Here is a 26,253-nt window from a genome sequence, read left to right on the forward strand (position 1 = left end):
GTCAAGTTTGCTTTGATTCCACAAACATCAAATATTGCTTTGATATTTTAATAATGTCACATTAAAGTTGTTGTGAATTGTTCCGTGTTTGTTATTCAGAGGTAACACAGTAGGGGAGCGCGCGGTTGGTCACTTTCTGAATTGCCCCCGTCATCATGAAATGTAAAAAACAACTAATTATATATATTTATATATATATATAAAGCACAAAGACAACGGGAAAAACAGTTGTTATAAAGTCATTGTGTAAAAGAAAAATACTGAGGAGCGAAACATTTCTCTTTGACATGGAGACAAAAAGTCTTTTCACCTGGACGCTCTGTCTCTCTTCAGAGACTCTACGTGCTGATTGTAATTACAGACAAATCCGCATCAACATGTGAGATGGAAATGACATGAACGTGGAGCTGTCGTGTGCTTCTGGAGTATTTTGGTTTTTGCTAAATGACACAACACATTATTTATTAATTCATTAACAATCTAAAGAGATAAAAGCAACAACAGTTAGTAAATAATAATTATAACAATTATTTAGGTATCCTGTACAATGTGTGAGTTCTACTCTGATACTTGAAGTATGTTTTTATGGTAATACTTTTGAACCGAAGTATAACTGCATGAATTTTATTTTTATACTGTAGTATTACTACTTTTTACTCCTGAGAATAAGATGAATTACACCTCTGCGGTTAGCATGTGCAGTTAGCACGTGGAGAAGCTAACAAGCTAAACTTTAATGACTAATAGTTTGTCAAACTGTCGGATTTGTCAAATTATTATCAGAAGAGATTGTAATATTTTACACAATTACAAAGTGGCATCAATCAGCCTTCGTACAAAAGTTGACCTCCAACCTTTGATCCCAACCGATCAGAATATAGGAAGAAAGCTCCAGATGTTTCCTACGTGATCAAAGAGAAGAAGTGAAGCTCCGCCCCGCGGGTGAAGAAGGGGGAGGGTCACGGTAAATATATCTTATTTAGTTAAGTTCCGAGAGCCGCCGAGGCTCATGGGAAACGTCTGCAGCTCAGCTTCAGTGTGAGATGGAGTCAACCACAAACCAAATACAACGCTGAGGTTGGGAGGAGAGACGAAGACGTCTTCATGTTGATGCTTCGTGAATCGTCCCCGCGGTCGTCCTCTGGGGAACATGAACGTCCACCACCAGATCAGTGTTCAATAAAAGAAAATATTTCTATATTTCTTCTCCTCAAATGCTAAGATTTGTGTGAATGAATGTTTTTTTTCTGCTGGCTCCTCCTCTTCCGCCCCCCCCCCCCCCCCAGCTGGAGCTGTCAATCCAACTGGACAGCTGATGCTTTGCAGATCTGCATGTGTCATGTCCCCCTCCTCTATTTATAGCCTGTTATCCCCGTGTGGGATTGGATGCAGACCCCCCCCCCCACCACCACCATGTTATTTCTGCACCCCGTCCCTCGGTGTCTCTGCGGCTCCGAGCTGGAGTTTGTTTGTGGGTCTCAGGATTTTAACCCTCCAGATCTTTTACTCTCTGAAGGTGAGTCTCTGGTTTGTGTGTTAATGGTGATCATGATGTCTGTACTTCAGGGGGGGGGGGCGACAGGTGGGGGGGGTCCGTGTCTTCTTTATGTCTCTGTAGTTTATCATTGGAGGATATTTCTGCTGGTCTGAACGTGTCGGCCATGTTCTGCTTCGGCTCACAATGACTTCTGCTCTCAGTCAGGAAACCAAGAAGAAGAAGTAAAACATGTTAGTGGCGTCATGGTTGAGTTTTGAAATTATTACAACACAAATACTTCAATCCAAACTCTGGGCTGAAAGACGAGAAGCGGAAAGTTAAAAGCATGTGTTTTTAAAAAGGATTATTTATACTTCATGTGGATATGAGAGCAAAGGAAAAAGAGACTCACGAGAGAACGTCAACTCCAATCTGTATGAACTTGATGATGATTTAAAATGAGAAAACATCATTCATGATCAAAGTTCATAGTTCTTGTGCAGATTATTTCATTTGTGATTTAACTGACCAGAATCTAAATACATTGTTTGCTTGTATTTGTGCATTGGAATGAAACCATAGACGGTTGCTTTCTGTTAGCTTAGAGTTTTGTTGATAATTAGCTGCTCGCTGAGCTCATTTCACTTATATTTATTGCAATAAAGTCATCCAGGACTTTATATCATAAGAGAACAGATGTACAGACACATGGATGAGTAATGAACTAATAACTTGACCCAGAGGAAACCGGTGGAGGACCCAGAATGGAGCCCTGTGGGACTCCTCAGGTAATCAATGCACGCTTAGATGAGGCTATCGATTAATATTAACAATCAGGGGTCTTCAGTGTGTCAAAGGAGCACGATACATCTGTAAATAATAGAATAACCAGCATCTGGATTCAAGCGTGTAAAACGAGAACCACAACTCTGGAACCACTGAGAAGCTTTTCATTGGACTTCATCTTTCTTTCATTTAACTTTAGAAGGTTTTTTTACTTTTCAAAAGACGAGGAGGAGTTTAAACGGCACAGCTCATAAAGGATGAAGGTGACTGATGACAGCGTGATGATGTCACATGATGTCACATTAGATTGTGTGTAGCTGAAGGACGAGGAGCTGTTTTAATAAAAAAGAATAAAGATGGAAACAAACATTTGATCTGAAAGAATGAAAAGTTTTCACCATTTTCATCCTCTGAAGCTTCACTTGCATCTGTTGTCTCCTTTGGCAGGTTGTTTTCTCCCCTCACACACACACACACACACACACACACACACACACACACACACACACACACACACACACACACACACACACACACACACACACACGCTGACATCACCTCTGGCTGTGACCCCCCCACACTCACCCACCTCCCCGTTGAAACCATGGCGCTGTCTTCACGTTTGAAACTGTGGGAGAAGAAGGGAGGTGCAGAGATGCTGCATGCTGTGTGTGTGTGTGTGTGTGTGTGTGTGTGTGTGTGTGTGTGTGAGACACAAATATCTGTGTTTGTATTCCATCAAAAATAATAACTTTGAAAAAGGGAGATGTTTGAGATGTTTGAGGTGCTAAATAATTTACTATATAAAAGGTAAAAGTATTATCAGCTGGATGAACTTAAGGAATAAAAGTACACACTTTGTGGTAAAATGTCACTTGTGACAATTTAATAATTTAACTATTTGACTATTTCTACACAAAATTACCTAAATGTAAAACGAAAATCTAGGCTGGTAAAATGCTGTGTAAAAAGAGCAAGATTAACACAGTATAAAATGGTAAAACTGGCGTTTGTGTTAATTAGGATACAATTCAACGATTCATTATTTTCTTAGATAAATATTATTAATATTTTTAACAAACTAGAAAGTTGATAAACTCACTACAGGTGAAAGCTCAAAATGAACAGATAGATCAACACGAAACTTCATCACTGCATTAAGAGCAGCATTTATTGAATTAATCAGCGAGAAACTTCACCAGTTAAATATTTAAATTAAAAAGTGTATTAAGAACATTCTTCTTTAGAGTCTTTCAAAATAAAACTAACAACAACTAACAACAACTAACAACAACTAACCCTAAATCCAAAAGAAACTGTTGTTTATCGATTCTCTAAAATGTGAAATATTTGTTATAAATATGTAAACAAAACAAAAAACCTCTTTAAGGAGGATTTATTAAGGAGTTTAAATGAGTGTTTGGAAACGATGTGTGACGTGAACAAAGTTAACAACCTTCACGTGTATGTTGAATCCTCCCCTTAGCATGTAGCACGGAGCTAACGGCCTCCTCCCCCACAGTGACGTGGTGTCTCTCCCTCCTCCCCCACAGATAAAGGAGGAAAAGACGCTGGTGGCCGCCGCCGCCGAGCCGCCCCCCCCGCCCCTCTCCGCCCTGCCGGGCGGCTTCCTCAAGCAGCTGGTCCGCGACTCGGAGAAGGAGACCAAGCAGAAGGAGCCGGAGGTCAAGGACGAGCGGCCGGTGAGCACGTCGCTTTCTAAATGGGGCTGATTGGCCTGTGGGCCAATGAGGAGAGAGAACCCGCCCCCCGGGGGGAGGAGTTACCGCTCTTTTCTTTCATTAGAGTACATTTCAAAACCTTCAGATGTTTAAACGGTTTTAACAGAATGTTTGTTGGATCCCGCTCTCACACTTCGCTGGATGCTAAACTGCTAATGCTAATTCACAGCTGGTTTTGTTAGCTTCTCCCTCTGAACCCCACAGAGCCAAACAAATGGAGGAAGTAGCCTCCTCGCTCTCGTCAGCTAGGCTAGCACTTTCCCCCTGCTTGCAGTCTTTATGCTAAGCTAACTGGGAAGCACAAATGAATGGACTCAAACTTCTGCTCCGTCAGCCGAACAAACTGAGCGGCGACCTGGTGCAGCAGTTCCTGCTCCCGGATGAGACCCCCCCGATCCTGGAGGCAGAGATGTCGCTCCGGGCCGAGCAGCTCGTCAACAACAACAACAACAGCAAGCAGCCCCCCGACCCCCCCCAGCCCCCCCAGCCCCCCCAGCCCGGGGACGGGCCGGAACCCAGACAGGAAGTGGACGTGAAGACGCAGTGGAGCAAGAAGAAGGAAAGGAGGGAGGAGGGTCAGCAGGTGGAGAAAAGGAAGGAGGGAGGGATGGAGGAGAGGCAGGTGGAGAGAAGGAAGGAGGGAGGGATGGAGGAGAGGCAGGTGGAGAGAAGGAAGGAGGGAGGGATGGAGGAGAGGCAGGTGGAGAGAAGGAAGGAGGGAGGGATGGAGGAGAGGCAGGTGGAGAGAAGGAAGGAGGGAGGGATGGAGGAGAGGCAGGTGGAGGGAAGGAAGGAGGGAGGGATGGAGGAGAGGCAGGTGGAGGGAAGGAAGGAGGGAGGGATGGAGGGTCAGCAGGTGGAGGGAAGGAAGGAGGGAGGGATGGAGGAGAGGCAGGTGGAGGGAAGGAAGGAGGGAGGGATGGAGGGTCAGCAGGTGGAGGGAAGGAAGGAGGGAGGGATGGAGGAGAGGCAGGTGGAGGGAAGGAAGGAGGGAGGGATGGAGGAGAGGCAGGAGCCGGAGGGGAGGCCAGCAGAGACGAGTGTAACGGAGGTTTGTCTTTTTTATTTTTGTTTATTTTTATCAGTGATTAATTAATAAGCATCAAGTCATAATGATGGCAAAGATTCTTTCTTAATTTTGAGATTTAAAAAAAGTAATTTTAATTTAAATTGAATTTTTTTATGTTATTTACTTAGTTACTCACTGTTTACTTAGTTTATTTGCTTTGTTTCAGCTGAGAGATGTTTGGTATGAAGCAGGAACCGTGTGGTTCGTCCACAAGGATGGATTCACTCTGGGTGAGTCATTAAACACACAGCATTTCCACATTTACCTCCACTATATTGTCATTTTATGTTTTTACTCTATTTTATTTTTTTGTCATAATTTTTTATTTATATATAACTAAAAAATTTAAAAAAATGGAATTTATTTCCTTATCTTCTAGTTGTATATTTTATCATATTTTATTGTCTTACTACTATTATTATTAAATGGTATTTTAGCTTGGCTAAACTAACTAACTGTATATTATTAGTCTTTTAAATATTGATGCTTCAGTGTTAACAATACAATAATGTCACATAGAATCACACATCAGTCACAACGAGTACTTTTAATGCTTTAGACACATTTGACTCATAATACTTGTGTTGAATTATGAATGTGAGGCGGTTTTGTAAAGGCGATGGAGGCACTTCCACCCCGAGCCACAGGGGGCGCCACAATCACCGCCAAGAAGTCAACAGCAGCCGTTGTCAGTGGAGTTTGATTGATGCTCTTTGATTGGCCGGTGGGAACTTGTTTTCAGCCACTCAGCTGAAGCCGGACGAAGGCACGCCCGATCTCCCAGAAGGCCGAGCGAGAGTCCGGCTGCAGACGGACGGGTCGCTGCACGACGTGTCCGAGTACGAGATCGAGAAGGTACTTTAGGTCTTTTACACGTCAGGAGATATCCGGGGTTGGGTTTTATTTTTGTGACTCTGAACCCCCCCCTTGCCCCCCTCCCCCCTCCGTCTCCTCCGGCCCCCCCCCCCCCCCCCATCCCTTTCCTGCCCCCCCGCAGTGCAACCCGGCGGAGCTGGACCTGTGCGAGGACCTCAGCGACCTGCAGAGCGTCAACGAGTGCGGCGTCCTGCACACTCTGACCAGCCGGGCCAGAGCCGGCATGGCGCTCACACACGCCGGCCCCCACCTGGTGAACCTGTGGCCCCCGATGGAGGCGCACAGCAAGGTGGGGCCACGCACCCGGGGGCTCAATGGCTCCGACCTTCTCACAACACCTGCTCGCGTTCTGAAACATCAGCTCCTTAGATGCTGCAAACGATATATACGTATGTGTGTCCCTCCTCCTCCTCCATCTTCTTCCTCAGACCCCGAAGTCTCGGCGGGGGGAGTCGGCGTGGGACGCCCCCCCGGCTCTGGCCGCCGTGGTGCGGCGGGTGTACGAGTCCACGGTGGGCAGCAGGAGGGACCACAGCGTGTGCTCGGTGGGGCGCAGCGGCGCCGGCAAGACGGCGGCGTGCCGGGCCTTCACGCTCGCCCTGCTGCGCCAGGCCGGCGCCGAGGGGGACAAGATCAGCGGTGAGTCCACCGACATTCAAATCAATGGCCCCATTGAGTAATGAGGGTTAGTACCGTACCTGTGTGGTTCACTGCGTGCTGGTCCTGCCCCCCCCTCACACCCCCCCCCCCTCATACCCCCCCACTCTCCCCCCCCTCATACCCCCCCTCATACCCCCCCTCATACCCCCCCTCTCCCCCCCAGTGGAGCGCGTCCAGGCCATGTTCACCATCCTGAGGTCCTTCGGCTGCGTGAGCTCGCCGCACAGCGACGCCTCGTCTCGCTTCGCCACCGTCTTCTCTCTGGACTTTAACCACGCCGGGCGAACCGCCGGCGGGCACCTGCAGGCACGAAGCGCACACACACACACACACACACACACACACACACTGAACACACACTCACACTCACACTCACACACACTGAACACACACTCACACTCACACTCACACACACTCACACACACACACACACACACTCACACTCACACTCACACACACTGAACACACACTCACACTCACACACACTCACACTCACACTCACACACACTCACACACACACACTCACACACACACACACACACGTTAACACACACACTCACACACACATTAACCCCCCTCCCCACACACACACACACACTAATACACACACACACACACACACACACACACACTCACACATTAACACACACACGTTCTGGTGCTCCTCCAGACGCTGATGCTGGACAGGTGGAAGGTGTGTCAGAAGACCTCCGGTGAGAGCAACTTCCTGGTCTTCTCTCAGATGTTGGCAGGAGTCGACTCAGCGATGAGGTGACGTGTGTTTGTTACTTTAGACTCTCCGCTCTGATTGGAGGACGGAGACATTTCATAAATGGGTCAAACCACTGCGTCCACAAACAATAGTTCACAAGCAATGAAATAGTAACAAAGAGTAGCTTAGTTTCTTCTTCATCTGGTGACCCTCTGAAGGGCCCCGACCTCTATGTTGGGAACCACGGGACCAAACTATCTGACGCTATATAAAGTCTTTAAGTTTCTACAACAGCAACATGCTGCTCTAACATGAATACTTCAGTCGCGTACTTCAGTATTCTTGCAGTACTTTTGCTTGTACTATTTCTACATTGTCTCGTGTCGTCCTCCGTCAGGACGGAGCTGCAGCTGCACCAGCTTCCAGAGTCCAACTCCTTTGGGATCGTTCATCCCACCAAGGTAAGAGCCGGACGGTCTCACCTCTCGGGTGGGTCTTCATTCGGCGAGCGACATCCCACCCGAGCGCCTCTCGTCCCGCCAGGTGGAGGAGAAGCAGCGAGCCTCCGTCGCCTTCGCCAAGCTGCTGGCTGCCATGGAAACGCTGAGCTTCTCGGCCGGCGAGCAGAAGGCGATATGGCACGTCCTGGCCGGCATTTACCATCTGGGCGCCGCCGGGGCCTGCAAAGGTAACGCTGTTTAAAGAGAGGCTGTGTCGGTCGTTCAAGTTGGAATTAGCAGGCAGCACTTTTACTTCATGTGGTATCAGCTGTGCGTTCGTCCTCGTCCTCTAAACGTCCCCCCCCCCCCTCAGTGGGCAGGAGGCAGTTTGTGAACTTCGACAGCGCCCGGGTGGCCGGCGGCGTCCTGGGATGCGACGGCGAAGACCTGCACACCGCGGTCTTCAAGCATCACCTGAGGCAGCTGCTGCAGAGAGCCACCGGGGGCAGCAGAGAGCGGAGCGCCGAGGCCGAGGAGGGTGAGTCACACACACACACACACACAGGGGAGCTAACGTGCTAACGTGCTATGCAGGCATGTTTCTATCAGTGTCTTAAGTTCACTGGAGACGCCAACAACAGCAGCTGTCCCGTGTGAGGGACGAGTCCTCCCTCCCAGCGCTCAATGGCCCCATGGGAGGAGACGTTAGCATTCACATCTTGTGAGGTCGACGTTGGACCGTCTCCGCGTGTCTTCGTTAAAGGACGCCGTGTCTTCTTTCTGGTCTCTGCAGGTCCCAGAATGACGGCCGCTCAGTGCGTGGAGGGAATGGCCGCCGGACTCTACGAGGAGCTCTTCACCTCCGTCGTGTCGCTCATCAACAGGTCAGCCTGGTCTCCTGAGGCATTGTGGGGGATGCAGTCTTTAGTAGATGTTTGATGATGATTAAATCACCGATTATTAAACAGCTACAAGGTCCAACAGGCGATTAAGATGAACTGTTATTGGTCCTTGAAATAAAAATATGACGACAAATAAAACTATACGATGATCTATAATACAATAATATCTATTATTATTATTATTATATTTTGATTGTAATAGTTTTCAAACCAAAAGAGAAAAGTGTAACTCAGAATGGACCTGGAGGATTGGGGCTGATTGAAGACATTAACAAACCTGACAGACTTTTAAACATGTTACAAAGTGTCAATATTCACCAGCACGTTATAACGTCACTATAACATTACATTACATCACATTACATATCATTAAATCACATGTCATGACATTACATTACATGTCATTACATCACATTACATGTCATTACATTACATTACATGTCATTACATTACATGTCATTACATCACATGTCATTACATCACATTACATGTCATTACATGTCATTACATTACATTACATGTCATTACATTACATGTCATTACATTACATGTCATTACATCACATGTCATTACATCACATTACATGTCATTACATGTCATTACATCACATTACATTACATGTCATTACATCACATTACATGTGATTACATTACATACATGTCATTACATCACATTACATGTCATTACATCACATTACATTACATGTCATTTCTATAACTTTCTCTCCGCCGCTCATAATGACTTGTTGTTCTCGACCGTAAGAACAACGTTGGTTCTCCTCATCGCGGCCAGCTGCTGGCGTGTTCTACACACCCTGTGAACGCGTGTGTCTGTGTGTGTGTCTGTGTGTGTGTCTGTGTGTGTGTCTGTTGTGCAGGGCCCTCAGCAGTCCTCAGCTCACGCTGGCCTCGGTGATGGTGGTGGACCCGCCGGGCCTCCGGAACCCGAGGCACAGCGGAGGGGAGCGGGCCGCCGGCTGGTCCGAGTTCTGCCACAACTACCTGCAGGAGCGGCTGCTGCAGCGCCACCACGCGCACACCTTCACGCACGCGCTGCAGCGCTACGCGCAGGTCTGTGATGTCACTCGCCGGGTCGCTCGCCGCCGTCGGGTTTTCTGTCCCGCCGCCGTCTCCTTACGGGCCTCCCGGTGTCGTGTGTTGCAGGAGAAGATCCCGGTGGAGGTGGAGGGTCCGGAGAAGAGTCCGGACGAGGTGGCGTCCGCCATCGACCAGCCGCCGCCGCAGGTACACATCTCTTCTCCAACGCAGGTTACACCTCTACAGTCTGCTGCTCTTTTGTGGTGATGCTTTGTCCTGCGTGTGTGTGCGTGTGTGTGTGTGTGTGTGTGCGTGTGTGAAGGTCCGGGCGGCCGATGGAGACCCCAGAGGTCTGCTGTGGGTTCTGGACGAGGAGATGATGTCACCGGCCTCCAATGAGAGCGTCGCCCTGCAGAGGGTCTGCCAGTATTACAGCAACACGGGTACTTAAACGCCGTGTGTGTGTGTGTGTGTGTGTGTGTGTGTGTGTTGTAAGGAGGAGCTGCTGATATATGCATGTGTGTGTGTGTGTGTGTGTGTGTGTGTGTGTGTGTGTGTGTGTGTGTGCGTGTCCCTGCAGTGCGTCAGTGCGAGCAGCCCCTGCAGTGTGAGGTGAGCCACCTGATGGGCTGCGACCCGGTTCGCTACGACCTGAGCGGCTGGGTCGGTCTGATCCAGAACAACCCGTCGGCCCTGAACGCCAGCGGCGTGCTGCAGAACTCCAGCATGTGAGTGTGTGTCCGCACGTCCATCCATCTTCCATCTTCACGCGGTCTTTGCGTCCTGACGTTGCTCCTCTCCTGCTCGTCCTCAGCCCAGAGGTGAAGGCCATGTTCACCCAGAGGATCTCGCTGCCCCCCCTGTGTCGGGGCCTGGGGGGCCTGGAGGGCGGCAGCAGCCAGCGCTCTCTGCAGAGGAACGGCACCATCAGGAAGACCTTCAGCAGCGGGATGGCGGCCGTACGCCGCCACTCCCAGAGCATCGCCGTCAAGCTGCAGGCGGTGAGCCGGGGGCGAGCCTCACCTCACACGGGCTGTTACCTCCTCGTAACCCGGCCCCTCTGTCTCCGCCCCCGCAGGATGCGCTGGTGAACCTGATGCGCCGCGCCCGGCCCGTCTTCCTGCAGTGCGTGAGCGCCAAGGCGGACGGCGGCAGCTTCGACGTGGCGGCGCTCCGAGTCCAGCTGCACTCCACCCAGATCCTCCCGGCCCTGCAGCTCCACCGCACAGGTCCTCACTTCATCGTTACGCTCTTCGTCTTAAACAGCCGGCGTCCGGAGACGCAGGATGTGTACAGATCAATCAATCAATACTCAGAAAAGAAGCTCTGTGAATGATTGATGTAAACAACAGTATCCAACAATAACGGGTCTGAGCAACAGATCAAAATGTGTATTATGAGGATGAATTGTTGTTCCACAAAATATATGTTACTGGAATTAAAATATAAATAACAATTATTGAACGTATCGAACAGCATTGCAAAATAGAACATGATGGTAATGAGATTAATTCAAGTAAATAAAGTGCAACAGTTCCACCAAAATGGATAAAAGTTAAATAAAACAACAAAGAGTAAAAATAAGAAAACATAGAAACCACCACAGAAAACCAACACGGAGCTTTATGTTTTAAGACGTAATAATCAGCCGTATGTGGCGACTGATAATAATACGTGACTTCTCCCCCAGGTTATCCGGAGCACATGACTCTCAGCGACTTCCGCTGCCACTTCCAGGCGCTGTCGCCCCCCATCATGAAGCGCTACGCCTCCATGTTTGTCAGCCACGACGAGAGAAAGGTCAGAGGTCGCACGTAGCTCACGCTAACCCTAACCCTCCGACCTTCGGCCTGAGTGAGTTCCTGTGTGTGTGTCTCAGGCGGTGGAGGAGCTGCTGGTGGAGCTGGATCTGGACCGGAGGAGCATCGTGGTGGGCTCCAGCAGGGTGAGAGGACCCCCCCCCCCCCCCCCACTGGGGCATTGAACCCGCCTGTTGAGAGGCAAGTCACGGAATATCTTCTCCTCTCGGTCCCAGGTGTTCATGAAGCGAGGCGTGCTGCGCTACCTGGAGCAGCAGAGGGACCGGCAGGTCACCGGCTGGCTGCTCCACCTGCAGGCCGCCTGCATGGCTCACCTGGCCCGCCAGCGGTACCGCAGACTCAAGGTCAGTGGCCCCCCGGGGAGCTCCAACTGACCCAGGAGGCAATCTCTGCTTCTTTAGAGTCAAGTGAAGCTTCACGTGTTAAAGCTGCATTCTGTGTGGTGACCAGCAGGGGGCGACTCCTCTGCTCCCATAGACGTCTATGAGGAAATGACTCTACTTCTCTGTAGTGACCAGCAGGGGGCGACTCCTCTGCTCCCATAGACGTCTATGAGGAAATGACTCTACTTCTCTGTAGTGACCAGCAGGGGGCGACTCCTCTGCTCCCATAGACGTCTATGAGGAAATGACTCTACTTCTCTGTAGTGACCAGCAGGGGGCGACTCCTCTGCTCCCATAGACGTCTATGAGGAAATGACTCTACTTCTCTGTAGTGACCAGCAGGGGGCGACTCCTCTGCTGCCATAGACGTCTATGAGGAAATGACTCTACTTCTCTGTAGTGACCAGCAGGGGGCGACTCCTCTGCTCCCATAGACGTCTATGAGGAAATGACTCTACTTCTCTGTAGTGACCAGCAGGGGGCGACTCCTCTGCTCCCATAGACGTCTATGAGGAAATGACTCTACTTCTCTCTGGATTTATTCCCTCAGTAAACATTGTAAACATGAGTTTATGGTCTCAGTCTCTAGTTTCAAGTCTTCTTCAACACAGCGTGATGTTCATTTAGTGAATTATGGTCCATTTAAAGCAGGGGTCTCAAACTCGCGGCCCGCGGGCCAATTGCGGCCCTCGGGACAATATTTTGTGGCCCCCGCCTTCATATGAAAGTGTAATGTTAGTGCGGCCCGCGAGTTCTATATTGTAGCAACCTCGCTGTTAGCAGCCACTTACAACCTCCACCCCAGCGCCGACCGTTCCGTTCGCCGGTCGGACCGTCAGTGTCATCCCCCCGTCGGCCATAATGGTCTGGCCCGCGTTCGGTCGAGGTGGGCTGCATCTGGCCCGTACCTGACTTGAGTTTGAGACCCCTGATTTAGAGTCAAACAGACCATGAAGCAGGGGACGTTTTAGGGCGGGGCAACACAATGATTGACAGGTCTACCAGAGACGTATATGACGTCTCTACATCCTCCTCAGACCATGTGGTCACTTCCTGTTCAGTAGTTGCTAAAAAACAAATGGCAACAACATTTTGAATTCAAAGCTGTGTTTCTCTTATGGTGACTCTGTGTGTGTGTGTGTGTGTGTGTGTGTGTGTGTGCGTGTGTGACCAGGTGCAGCAGATGGCGGTCAGCTGTGTCCAGAGGAACCTGAGGGCTCTCTGGGTCGTGTCCAAGTGGAGCTGGTGGAAACTTTTCTGCAGAATTCGTCCTCAGCTCGACGTCAACATGGAAAACGAACGTCTCCGTGTGAAAGAGGTACACACACACGCACACACACACGCACACACACACGCACACACACACGCACACGCACACTGGTAGCAACAGTAGATAGAAGTTATCAGTAAACTTATTGATAACCACTACTGTGGAGGAGAGAACAGGCAGCTCTAGCTAGCCATGTTACCGCCCCTCACACCTGAACCCCCCGAGGACCCTCATCTACAGCTTCACACGTGCAGCGTTGCTATGAACAACCACTGTAGCAACACACACACGTACTGAGGTTCTGCTGCTCAGACATGTCACCTTCCTCTTCCTCTCCCTCCTCTTCCTCCTGTGAGGATGAGGTATCGGCTCTGAGACGTCGCCTGCAGAAATCCGAGCGCGAGAGGAACGAGCTGAGGCAGACCGCCGACGGCCTGGAGACCAAGGTGTGTGCCGCACACACACGCACACACACACACGCACACACACTCATGTTGTGTGTGTGTGTGTGTGCAGATCACCGCCGTGACCTCTGAGCTGAGCGATGAGCGTTTCCGTGGCGACGCGGCGGGCCAGGCTCTGGATGTGGAGAGGGCCGAGAGGATCCGGCTCGGCAGGGAGAACAAAGACCTGCAGGTAAAGCTATTGTGTATAAACACACACACATATATACACATATATATATATACATATATAATCTCTCTCCTCCCTCCGTGGTGACGTCAGGCTCGTCTGGACCAGTCTAAGGTCACCATGGAGACCCTGGAGAAGCAGCTGGAGGAGGAGAAACAGAAGGCTCAGGTGGCCGAGGGTCAGCGAGGACGGGCCTCAGGTGACACGTCCGTTACACACGTGAAAGCATCCCGTAATACGTTAAACGACGACTTGTGACTGAACGTAGTGACTTGGTGTCGTGGAGCGGGACTCATTCGGACCCCCGCGCGGGTTCCTAGCTGATCACGGTCTCGCACACAGACAGCGAGCTCGCCATGCAGCTGGAGTGCAGCCAGACGGAGGTGGAGTTCGTCCGCAGGCGGCTGAAGCAGACGGAGGAGAAGCTGGAGACGGAGAGACAGAGCCGACAGCAGCTGGACGCCAAGGTGAGGCGGAGCGCCATGGCAACGCCAACGGGACATCAAAGAGCCCCGAGGGTAACGCGTGTGCGTGCGTGTGTGTGTGTGCGTGTGTGTGTGTGTGTGCGTGCGTGTGTGTGTGTGCGTGTGTGTGTGTCTGTGTGTGTGTGTGTGTGTGTGTGTGTGTGTGTGTGTGTGTGTGTGTGCAGGTGGTCGCCCTGCAGGCCCTGCTGGAGCAGTCCAGGCGCAGCGTGACAGACCTGAAACGTCACTGTCGCCGGGTGACCTCCGACCTCCAGGACGCCCGCGTCCTCACCGACAGCCTCCAGAGCCGCATGCACGAGGTGGACCGCAAGCAGAGGAGGTGTGTGTGTGTGTGTGTGTGTCATGCACTAGACGTGGTCATTTCTTAGGGATAGTTTGAAGCCTTGTGTTCGACTGGCTGGTCGTCCATCTTGTTTTTGAGCAACTGATGAACAGGATCTGACCATATGTGTACTGAGGACGTGGAGACGCCAGATATGAAGTAGAGTCATTTCCTCATAGACGTCTATGGGAGCAGAGGAGTCGCCCCCTGCTGGTCACTACAGAGAAGTAGAGTCATTTCCTCATAGACGTCTATGGGAGCAGAGGAGTCGCCCCCTGCTGGTCACTACAGAGAAGTAGAGTCATTTCCTCATAGACGTCTATGGGAGCAGAGGAGTCGCCCCCTGCTGGTCACTACAGAGAAGTAGAGTCATTTCCTCATAGACGTCTATGGGAGCAGAGGAGTCGCCCCCTGCTGGTCACTACACAGAATGCAGCTTTATCACGTGAAGCTTATCAGGACTCTTTTGAGCGCTGAATGAAAGCTGTTTCTCTGCGTGTCTCTTTGTGTGTTCAGGTTCGACAGTGAGCTGAGCCAGGCTCTGGAGCAGGCCGCCCTGGAGAGGGAGCAGAAGGACAAGGCCTGCCAGGAGAGCACGGCTCTGGGGGCGGAGCTCTACGGTTTGCGCCGCAGCCTGCAGGTCAGTCAGTGCTCACACCAACGAAGAAGAGCAAAGGCAGGAGATTTATGTATGATCTCAGATTCAAGAATCCCAAGTGTGTGTGTGTGCGTGTGTGTGTGTGTGTGTGTGTGTGTGTGTGTGTGTGTGTGTGTGTGTGTGTGTGTGTGCAGGAGGGACAGGTGGAGGCGGCCCGTCTCCAGAAGCAGAAGGACGAGTTGTGCGCTCAGATCCGTGACCTCAGCCTGCCGGTGGATCTGGCCTCCGACTCGCTGCCCGACCTCAAGAAGAAGCTCCGCCTCCTGGAGGTGGAGGCCGGCGAGCGAGCGCACGAGGTCACCGAGCTCGCCAGCAAAATACAGCAGCAGCAACAAGTGCACATGCGCTCTGAGATGGAGATGGAGAGGATGAAGCAGATGCACCAGAAGGAGCTGGAGGACAAAGAGGAGGAGCTAGAGGACGTGCACAAGTCGTCCCAGAGACGGGTACGTGGCGTCTTTGAAGTACTAATGTGAGGTACTTGTACTTCAGTACTTTCCTCTCGGCTCACTTTCTACTTCTGCTGCTTTCATCTCAAAGCTTTTGTTACTTTAAAAATACACATTTCTGAGGTCAAAACTGAACAATTTGATCTTTTGAAAACTATTTTTAACAAACGTTTTGTTATTATTAATGTTTTGGGCCCATAAATGTAAATATGTGGTGCTTTTGTTTTAAATTGTTATAATAAGTATAATTTATATATATATATAAGATTATACGGAGCTGTTCATAGTTATAACCCCCCCCCCCCAGCATGGACGCCTTCTCGTACTTCATCAGACGGCCTTCGTCCAATGAAGGAAAATGATCCACTCAGTTTTTATGTTACGCAACCAGAGCATTACATCACTTCTGTGCAGGGACACACACACACGCACACACACACACGCACGCACGCACGCACGCACGCACACACACACACACACACACGCACGCACACACACACACACACACACACACACACACACACACACACACAGACACACACACACCACACACACACACACACACACACACACACACACACAATCAGTGTTGGGATGTTTGGTACGTTAAACGTGGTTTGACTGTGAGAGAAGAGCCCGGTCCAGTGTCTCTGTGTGTCTCTGTGTGACTCTGTGTGTCTCCCAGTGTCTTTGTAACTGTTTCATTATTTTTGTGTTCTTTACGTGTCTCCTTGCAGTAGTTGTGCGTCTCTTTGAGTGACACATCTGGAGGCTGCGACACTTTTCAGTGATTCTTGTTTCTCTGTTAATTTCCCCAGTGCTGAATAAAGTTTTATCTCTTTCAATAATAACACATCGTGATGTATCTCTAATCTGCAAAAACTACTGTATCTTACTCTGATGTGTATTGGAGTATATTATATGTGTGTGTGCGTGTGCGTGTGTGTGTGTGTGCAGCTCAGGCAGTTGGAGATGCAGCTGGAGCAGGAGTACGAGGAGAAACAGATGGTGATTCACGAGAAGCACGACTTGGAAGGACTCATAGCAACTCTGTGTGACCAGGTACACAACACACGCACACACACACACGCACACACGCACATACACACACACACACACTGAATGAAGAGCATCCAGCTCTCTGCCCTCATAGGTGTGAAGAATGTGGTTGTTTGTCCAGATAAGAAGCTTTTTGAGGGTTAAGCTCCTTTCATGTGCTGGAGGTTCTTCTGCTCCTCCAGAGTCCAGTAGATGGAGCAGAACAATCATTGTCAGCTTAGTTAAGTAATGTCTTCCCTATCATCTCCTTACCTTCATGACTACAACTGGACAGGAAGTGACCAAATACGGACTGATGAGAACGTAGAGACGTCATAAACGTCTCTGGTAGAGACCTGTCAATCTGTGTGACTCTTAATGGACCATAATCTACTAAATGAACATCATGCTGAAGAAGACTTGAAACTAGAGACTGAGACCATGAACTCATGTTTACAATGTTTACTGAGGGAATAAATCAAGAGAGAAGTAGAGTCATTTCCTCATAGACGTCTATGGGAGCAGAGGAGTCGCCCCCTGCTGGTCACTACAGAGAAGTAGAGTCATTTCCTCATAGACGTCTATGGGAGCAGAGGAGTCGCCCCCTGCTGGTCACTACAGAGAAGTAGAGTCATTTCCTCATAGACGTCTATGGGAGCAGAGGAGTCGCCCCCTGCTGGTCACTACAGAGAAGTAGAGTCATTTCCTCATAGACGTCTATGGGAGCAGAGGAGTCGCCCCCTGCTGGTCACTACACAGAATGCAGCTTTAACTCATGAAGCTCTGCAGAACCAGATGTGGTCTCCTGGTTGTTGTGGGACTAGATGACGGCTTCAGTCTGAAGACAAAGTAACTTGATCTCCTGCAGTAACGCGACAGAGAAGAACCTCATGCCTCCTCACTCCCCCCTCACACCTGCAGGTGGGCCACCGGGACTTCGACGTGGAGAAGAAGTTGAGGAGGGACCTGAAGAGGACCCATGCCCTGCTGGCCGACGCCCAGCTCCTCCTCTCCACCGTGGACAGCCCAGGGCAGCACCTCCCCGCCGGGGGCCGCGAGCAGATCGAGCGCCTGCACTGCCAGGTGCGCCCACGTGCACGCACCTGTCCAACGTGCACTCACCTGACCTTCCTCTGAGGACCCGTTGACTCTCTCTCTCTCTCTCTGGTCATCAGTTGGAGGAGAGCGAGGCGAGGAGGCTGGAGGTGGACGCCGATGTGGGGACTCTCTCCCAGGAGCTGGAGAACTCTCAGATTGAGCTGGAGAACATCTACAAGCAGAAGAGTGTGGTGAGTGTGCAGACAGGTGAGTGTGCAGACAGGTGAGGGTGGAGACAGGTGAGTTTGCAGACAGGTGAGGGTGCAGACAGGTGAGGGTGCAGACAGGTGAGGGTGCAGACAGGTGAGGGTGCAGACAGGTGAGTGTGCAGACAGGTAAGGGTGGAGACAGGTGAGGGTGCAGACAGGTGAGGGTGCAGACAGGTAAGGGTGCAGACAGGTGAGGGTGGAGACAGGTGAGGGTGGAGACAGGTGAGGGTGGAGACAGATGAGTGCAGAAAGGTGAGTGTGCACACAGGTGAGGGTGCAGACAGGTGAGTGTGCAGACAGATGAGTGCAGAAAGGTGAGTGTGCAGACAGGTGAGGGTGCAGACAGGTGAGGGTGGAGACAGGTGAGGGTGCAGACAGGTGAGGGTGCAGACAGGTGAGGGTGCAGACAGGTGAGGGTGCAGACAGGTGAGGGTGGAGACAGGTGAGGGTGCAGACAGGTGAGGGTGCAGACAGGTGAGGGTGCAGACAGGTGAGGGTGCAGACAGATGAGTGCAGAAAGGTGAGTGTGCAGACAGGTGAGGGTGGAGACAGGTGAGGGTGCAGACAGGTGAGGGTGCAGACAGGTGAGTGCAGAAAGGTGAGTGTGCAGACAGGTGAGGGTGCAGACAGGTGAGGGTGCAGACAGGTGAGGGTGCAGACAGGTGAGGGTGCAGACAGGTGAGTGTGCAGACAGATGAGTGCAGAAAGGTGAGGGTGCAGACAGGTGAACCCCCTTGGAGGGGAGGGGTTAGGGAGATACCTTCTGATGTTTGCATGTCTTTGTAAACAGAGAAAAGGCAGGAAGTGACATCATATAAAACATTACATATAAACACATAAGATAACACGTGTTTATATCTTTAACTGCATCCACCGAAGGGGTCAACGATAGATATTATAGCTTCCTCTATGGTGATCTGCACACACACACACACACACACACACACACACACACGTGCACCTGAGCTCTCTCTCTGCGTCCAGGTGGACGAGCAGGTGTCCCTGCTGCAGCACGAGAAGGTGGACCTGCTGAAGAGGCTAGAGGAGGACCAGGAGGACCTCAACGAGCTCATGAAGAAGCACAAGGCACTCATTGCTCAGGTCTCTACCCCCTCAGTTTCTGCCCCCCCCCCCCCCTCCACCCTGTTTCTGTCTAACCTCCCCCCGCACCACCCATCCAGTCCTCCAGTGACATCGCTCAGATCCGGGAGCTGCAGGTGGAGCTGGAGGAGGTGAAGAAGCAGAGGCACTCTCTGCAGGAGGAGGTGAGCGCGGGGTTTCTGGATCCCTGAACTTGTTGCAGGTCTTGAAAAGGCCCCACATTGCTCAACCTCTACCCCCCCCCCTCCCTCCTCTAACCCGCCCCCCCCCCTCACACCTCCGTCGCGATGCAGCTCCAGCAGAGTGCGTCCAGGGTGCAGTTCCTGGAGGCCTCCACCGTGGGGCGCAGCATCGTCAGCAAACAGGAGGCTCGCGTGTGTGACCTGGAAAGTAAACTGGAGTTTCAGAGGGGGCAAGTCAGGAGGTTTGAGGTGAGGTCACATGATCGTGATGGCTCGGTTTAACCTTTGAACCTCTGAAGCCTACAACCGGCTGTGGGATCGAACAGCAGGTTTTCTTTAAACAATTGACAAAAAACATAATTTATCCCCAAGAGATGCTAAAAACATTACTATCACCAGGTTTCCATGTTTACTACGGTCATTGAACGCACCCTGAGCTCAAAAAGCAAAAACAGGCTTATAATTGGGAATCTTCTCCTTCTGTTCTTTACTCTACATGTTTCCACCTGGGGGGTGTTTCTTTTAACTGTGGCCCCGCCCCCCTGCAGGTGCTGGTGTTGCGTTTGAGGGACAGCGTGGTCCGTCTGGGGGAGGAGCTGGAGCAGAGCGCCCAGGCCGAGGTCCGGGAGAGGGAGAACGCCCGGTACTACCGGCAGCGCCTGCAGGACACCCGGGTGGAGATGGAGGAGCTGGTCCAGAGGGAGCAGGACAGCGGGCGGAGGCGCATGGAGCTGGTAACACGCTTCAGTCATATTCAACCAGGTCTTGGGGGGGTCTCTGTTAGCTTAGATCAAAGAGACCTAGGCTAACGCTCTCTGAGCTAAGCTAACGCTCTCTGGGCATTAGCTTAGCTTAGCTTACCAAACACCAACTCTTTATTGGAGTTTAATAATCTGTGCAGGCGGCAAACTCCGGCTGATGTCTCTCTAGTGACCACCGGGGAGGCTTCTATGGTCCTATAGAAGTCTATGGGAAAATGACTAGAGACCTGTCAATCAGCGTGTAGCCCCGCCCCAAAGCCCCCATGCTGTATGTGCTGTTTGACTCTTAATAATTCTGCTCCTTCTTCTTCATATCTCAGAGTAAGCGTGAGTCTCTCTGTGGTCGTTGAGTGTCTCTTGAGACACGTCCTGGTGGGACGTGTCTCTTTATGGGACGTTTTTCTCAGTAGTCCACACATGTCATGGCTGTGTTCCCGGATCATTAAGACACAGATCAATTTCCATGCAGCTAAATAGATTTCATGTTTCTGTTCTTGATCACGGCAGATTTCTTCATGACCTCTGAACTTTTGTTCAAAAAGGAGCTTTGATAATTATTCAGTTATTAGCAAGAAAAACACACACACACACACACTCCGATGCCCTTTAACAACCTAACGCACACACACAGCCTGAGTGAATAGACACACTCACACAAACACTCTCCTCCTCCTCCATCGTTCTTAACGTCATCTCTCTTTCTCTCTCTGACTGTGATTAATCCTCATTGTCTCTTCAAGGTTATGGACACACACACATTCATACACGGTTATGTGTCTCTATGACACACACACATTCATACACGGTTATGTGTCTCTATGACACACACACATTCATACACGGTTATGTGTCTCTATGACAACCGCTGCAGCAACACCCGTCTCCTCAAAGCCAACGCAGCCAATAACTGGAACGCCTCAAAGCTTTTGTGTGTGTGGCAGGAGGCTAAAGAGGGAGAACAACATGAACAGAGAACGATTGGATGAATTAATAAATCACTCCTTTCTCTCGATGTCTGCACAGTATGTAACTGGGAGGGGGGGGGGGGCATTACTGAGGACGTCTGGGTCTTTGCAGGTTGTCGGGTAGGACGCGGCTCCTCGAAGGCTCCTCGGAAGCTTCACATGTTACATTCTCTGTAGTGACCAGCAGGGGGCGACTCCTCTGCTCCCATAGACGTCTATGAGGAAATGACTCTACTTCTCTGTAGTGACCAGCAGGGGGCGACTCCTCTGCTCCCATAGACGTCTATGAGGAAATGACTCTACTTCTCTGTAGTGACCAGCAGGGGGCGACTCCTCTGCTCCCATAGACGTCTATGAGGAAATGACTCTACTTCTCTGTAGTGACCAGCAGGGGGCGACTCCTCTGCTCCCATAGACGTCTATGAGGAAATGACTCTACTTCTCTGTAATGACCAGCAGGGGGCGACTCCTCTGCTCCCATAGACGTCTATGAGGAAATGACTCTACTTCTCTGTAGTGACCAGCAGGGGGCGACTCCTCTGCTCCCATAGACGTCTATGAGGAAATGACTCTACTTCTCTCTGTATTTATTGATTTATTTATTAACAAACTCAGCATCACAGTAACAAGTTCATCTGTAAAGACGTGCGACCCTACGATGTGGTGTCTTGATCCAAACATTGTGTAATTATTGTGTCATGTTTACATTGAAAATGGCACTTGATTCAAATAAAAGGTTGATACATTTGCCATTAATTGTTGTTTGCTTGTTTATAATATCCATAATTAATTTAAACCTGATTTCCTTACAAGAAACAACAGGAGTCTCAGAAACTTTGCCTGCACTGTCCAGTAAAGTTACTGAATCGATTTCAAGTCACTGAATTGATTCGATTCGAATCGTTGTTAAAATGAATCGTTACCCCCCCAGTTAAAACCCAAATGGCTGATCTTGAGGCTTGAAATGGTCCAGAAACCAGTTTGTTCCTTTTCTCAGGAGATGCAGGTGGAGGAGCTGAACGCCGTCCGTCAGGCGCTGCAGGCCGACCTGGAGACCTCCATCCGCCGCATCGTGGACCTGCAGGCCGCCCTGGAGGAGGTGGAGTCCAGCGACGAGAGCGACTCTGAAAGGTACGGCGCTCCAGCAGCGGGGGGCTTTTAAATGATCAGGCCCGTGTTTAACCCTTTCCCCACTCTGCCCTTCACTCCAGCGTTCAAACTGCTGTGGAGTCCTTGACTCAAAGGAGAGAGCAGTAAGAACCTCTCCAGTGTGTGTGTGTGTGTGTGTGCGTTTGAACTTGAATGTGAAAGAGGAACCGACCCGTTAACGGATCGTCTGTTAGTTTTATCGGTTACGATGAAAAAGATTGTTGCGATCTGACGGTTTGTTGTTAAAACTGACGAAATGAGGTCCGAAAGCACAAAAACCTCTAAGGCGACGCGCATGACTACTAACGGTCAACGAGTCACTGCTGCACCACCACAACCCCACCTTCAAAGTTACCTGTCCTCCAGCAGGGTCCCTTTAGAGAAGCTCTCCTTGGTGCAGCAGCCTCTCAGTTCTGGTTCCTCACAGTAACTTTTAGTCTAAAGCGTTTTACAGTAGATGCATCCAGAGGAACCAAGCGGATTATGAATGTTTCCATAATGAGACTTGCGGTGTGTCGAGCTGCAGCCTGTTCTGTGCTTGCATGCTCAGTAAGCCTATGATGGGGGGGTTATGGGGGGGGGTCTCCACAGCGGCGATGGTACAGTGTGACCTTTGCTCCGCAGTGACTCGGTGTCCAGTGTCGGGTCCATCGGGACGGAGGACGTGGGCGAGGGGATCCGTCATTGGCTGGGAGTGCCCAGTGGAAGGGGGGGCGGCAGTACCGCCGGCAGCCAGAGGGGGCGCCAGTCGGTCGCTGACACCATGAGCACCTACAGCTTCCGGTAAAACTCCTGGTTATTGTGACAGGAAATGAACCAGCTGCGGTCTTTGTGACCGTGTCCCGTCTCTTCTTCTACAGCTCCTGTGTGGACCCCGATGACGAGGGCTCCGAGGCCGCGGTGGCCGGCGCCCGGGGGCCCGGTCGCGCCCCGTCCTCCTCGGCTCTGTCCGAGCTGCTGGACGGACTCCGCAAACGGCGCGGCGGCGGCGGCGGCGGTGAGGCGGCGGCCGAAGGAGCCGGCAGCGCCGTCTCCCTGCCGGTGTATCAGACCACGGCGGCCTCCACCCTCAGGCGGAGGGCTTCGGCCCTCTCGCTCGGCCCCGGGGACCCCCAGGAGGCCCGGCCCGGCATCCTCAAGCCGCCCTCGCCACTCCTGCCCCGCGCCGCCAGTGCTCGCTCCGTGGGCGACGCGCTCCCCTCACTCCCCTCGCTGCCTCACCTCTCCTCATTGCCACCCGCCCTCGCCGCCCGCCATCGCCCCCCCTCCCTGACCATCCCGGAGGAGGACCCGGTAGAGCGCCTGCTCTCCCGGACGACCCCCTCGCCGCAAGCGCCGAGGCGCTGCCTGCTGGGAGGCCTCGCCGCGGGGGAGCGGGGCGAAGGCTCCCTGGGTTCAGAACCCTTGGTCTTCCAAAACCGCCGCCTGGTGGAGGACCGCGAGGACGCCGCCTCCGACATCCTGCCCGCCATCCGGAGAGCGCAGTCCACCAGCAGCCTGGCCGGCTCGGTGAGGGGGGGCCGCAGGGCGCTGAGCGTCCACTTCGGAGAGTTGCCCCCCTCCACCCGCGGCAGGAAGAGCTCCGAGACCGAGTCCTCCAGCTCGGAGGGTTCCGGGGGGAGTTCCCAGGGGGGCGGGTCCAGGCGCAGGTTTGAGGGTCCGCAGGGGGAAAGGCTGGAGGCCGAGGGCAGCGAGGGGGGGGACGTGGCCTCGGTCATGAAGAGGTACCTGAAGAAGGAGACGGACTGAGGCGGACGAGGTGAGTGGACTTGAAGGTTCTTCTCCTTCACACAAAACCCCCACTGAGAAGGTCTAAACAGAACCCTTCTATGGGGCCTCCACCCTTGAATGCCCTGTCTCAAACCTAAGTGTGCTAACAAGAACCCATCCTGGGGTTCTACCAAGAACCCTTCATGTATTACAAGGGTCTCATCTAGAACCACTACTGACTTGCAATAGAAAATGAAGCCAGAGCGACTTCAGGAAGCCTCCTTCCTCCTGTTTTCTGGTCGTGAAGGTTCTGGTGATCTTCTGGTGATGGAGAACCCGTCTGGCTGCTGTTGTGACGTCTTGTCTTCTCTTGTCTTCCATCAGCGCCTCGACGTGTCCTCGTCTTCAGACTGAAGAAGCACGTCTGCAGTCAACAAGGAGCTTTTTATTTTGACTCTTTGTAAACAAATAAACACATTTCATCTGAACGTTTTGTCTTCACACAGTTCTGTTTGTTACATGAAGAAAGTTTATATATATAAACATATAATAATATGTTTATTTTGATATTTAATATATTTTAACACTAACTTGGAGTATTTCCACAACGTGTTATATAACTTTAAAGTAATAAGTGTAGAAAGTATACTGTGTCAAAGTACATTTAAGCCCTGATGTACTTTACTTATGCTGCTTTATTTATATATACAAGTAATGTAACAGCAATATTTAAACCTACTACATTAATGTTTTATCTACAGAACACACTTCTTACTTCTTCTACAGACTATGAAGCCTAGAACGTGTACTGTGTACTGTGAACGTGTACTGTGAACGTGTACTGTGGTCGTCTCATTGGTCGGGGACTATTTTCATCGGCGGATTAATTCACACACAAGGCACAATTATATTCCCTCTCAGATTAAACTCTGAATAATGAATTATTACAGATTACAGATGCAAATTAGCTGAAGCTGTAATCTGGTGCAGTGAATCAAACGGTGACATTTATATTTAAACTGTACACGAAGCCTTTTAAACACAAGTGTGAGAGGATTTACAGGTTACGGCCCATCATGGCCGGTCACAGCGCTCTTATTGTGAAGGGCTCTCTTCTGTCTCTCTGATGAACTTGATGAATCCATCACGTCTTTATTTGTCCTCATCAGAGCTTCACTCCCAGTCGCTGAAGGACAAATGTACCGCTGGGCCCTACATTACCCACAATGCACCCAGCAGGGGGCTTCAGAGTCTACAGGTGGACGTGGATGTGTGTGTGTAGTGTTATGAACTACACACACACACACACACAAAAGATGCATAATTGTGTTGTACTCATTTATACGAGACAGAGAAGAGCTTTTCTTCATTTTCTTTATAAACCGATCTCACTTCGGCCCCCCGACCCGCATGAGGGACACCTGTCCTCTACGAGGACGCACTTCAGACACCTTACAACAAGTCTGCCTTTTATAAAACTCCACTTTAATCTGGATCAAAGACTCCTCCTGACTCATATATATATATATATATAGATATATATATATATATATAAATATATATGTATATATATATATATATATATGTATATATTTGACCCTCTTTAGTATTTGTAGTGTGTTGCTTTGTGGTTGTCTCGTGTCTCTTTGTCGTCGTTGTGGATCCCCCCGTCTCACAGCTAGGAATGTGAGACGGGGGGGAATGAGGAATGTCGGTGTTGTAACGCGGCGGCTAATGAAGCGAGTGTGTTACTTCAGACACTTCAGTCTCTGCGAAGTGAGAAATCACTGAATGACTGACGGCCTTTGCTCATGAATTATATATTTACATAAAATCAATATATAATTACAATTATATATCGTTTTTTTCTGTTTTTGAAGTACTTTCCCTTTGACACTGTTACTCTTCCTTTACAGTATTAGTATTAGTACTTAACATAAAGAAGCTTTGTTAAGTATAATGAGCTAACGACAGCAGTACTACAACTACTACTACAGTATTAATACTATAATAATATAATATACTGCATTTAATATAGCTACTATATATTATAATTAAATCCATAATATGGGTGAAGCTCCACCCAAACACCACCAGCAGCAGCACAACCGGGGGGGGCGGGGGAGGAGGCGGAGGAGGGGGGGGAGGTGGGGGGGGGCAGGAGGGGAGGAGAGGGAGGGGGGGGGGCATGAGGATGCTGCGCTGGCAGACCATCGGCACGCGCTCTCTCATCCGGACCGCTACATTATACCCCCCCCCCCCGCCCCCCCCCCTCCTCCGCCTCCTCCTCCTCCCTCCCCCCGCCCAACTCACTCCCCC

General features: G+C 50.7%; 1 protein-coding gene across 4 annotated transcripts; it reads left to right on the plus strand.

Moving 5' to 3' along the window:
• The first annotated feature begins 1,027 nt into the window (after nucleotides 1–1,027).
• Nucleotides 1,028–24,422, plus strand: myo18b (myosin XVIIIB). 4 transcript variants are annotated; one of them, XM_078088626.1, is made up of 43 exons: nucleotides 1,029–1,172; nucleotides 1,287–1,516; nucleotides 3,817–3,966; nucleotides 4,340–5,056; nucleotides 5,241–5,304; nucleotides 5,817–5,929; nucleotides 6,072–6,239; nucleotides 6,379–6,589; nucleotides 6,774–6,916; nucleotides 7,281–7,381; nucleotides 7,720–7,783; nucleotides 7,866–8,010; nucleotides 8,136–8,300; nucleotides 8,556–8,646; nucleotides 9,542–9,734; nucleotides 9,828–9,908; nucleotides 10,024–10,144; nucleotides 10,282–10,429; nucleotides 10,516–10,702; nucleotides 10,780–10,930; nucleotides 11,392–11,501; nucleotides 11,581–11,646; nucleotides 11,737–11,865; nucleotides 13,079–13,222; nucleotides 13,531–13,620; nucleotides 13,691–13,810; nucleotides 13,901–14,006; nucleotides 14,150–14,274; nucleotides 14,457–14,611; nucleotides 15,131–15,254; nucleotides 15,407–15,718; nucleotides 16,679–16,783; nucleotides 17,681–17,842; nucleotides 17,935–18,048; nucleotides 19,051–19,167; nucleotides 19,248–19,331; nucleotides 19,461–19,598; nucleotides 19,898–20,083; nucleotides 22,073–22,206; nucleotides 22,287–22,328; nucleotides 22,849–23,007; nucleotides 23,085–23,983; nucleotides 24,319–24,422. In XM_078088626.1, the coding sequence occupies exons 1-42, from the start codon at nucleotides 1,151–1,153 to the stop codon at nucleotides 23,971–23,973; spliced, it is 6,876 nt and encodes a 2,291-aa protein (XP_077944752.1). In that variant the 5' UTR covers nucleotides 1,029–1,150; the 3' UTR covers nucleotides 23,974–23,983; nucleotides 24,319–24,422. The 4 variants fall into 4 exon arrangements, with proteins under 4 accessions (XP_077944753.1, XP_077944752.1, XP_077944754.1 ...); XM_078088628.1 differs by lacking the exon at nucleotides 1,029–1,172 and adding an exon at nucleotides 2,711–2,910 and having other exon boundaries at nucleotides 1,377–1,516; XM_078088627.1 differs by lacking the exon at nucleotides 22,287–22,328 and having other exon boundaries at nucleotides 1,028–1,172.
• Nucleotides 24,423–26,253: the final 1,831 nt, after the last annotated feature.

This window comes from Gasterosteus aculeatus, chromosome 14 (assembly GCF_964276395.1).
Source record: "Gasterosteus aculeatus chromosome 14, fGasAcu3.hap1.1, whole genome shotgun sequence".
Taxonomy (NCBI): Eukaryota; Metazoa; Chordata; class Actinopteri; order Perciformes; family Gasterosteidae; genus Gasterosteus; species Gasterosteus aculeatus.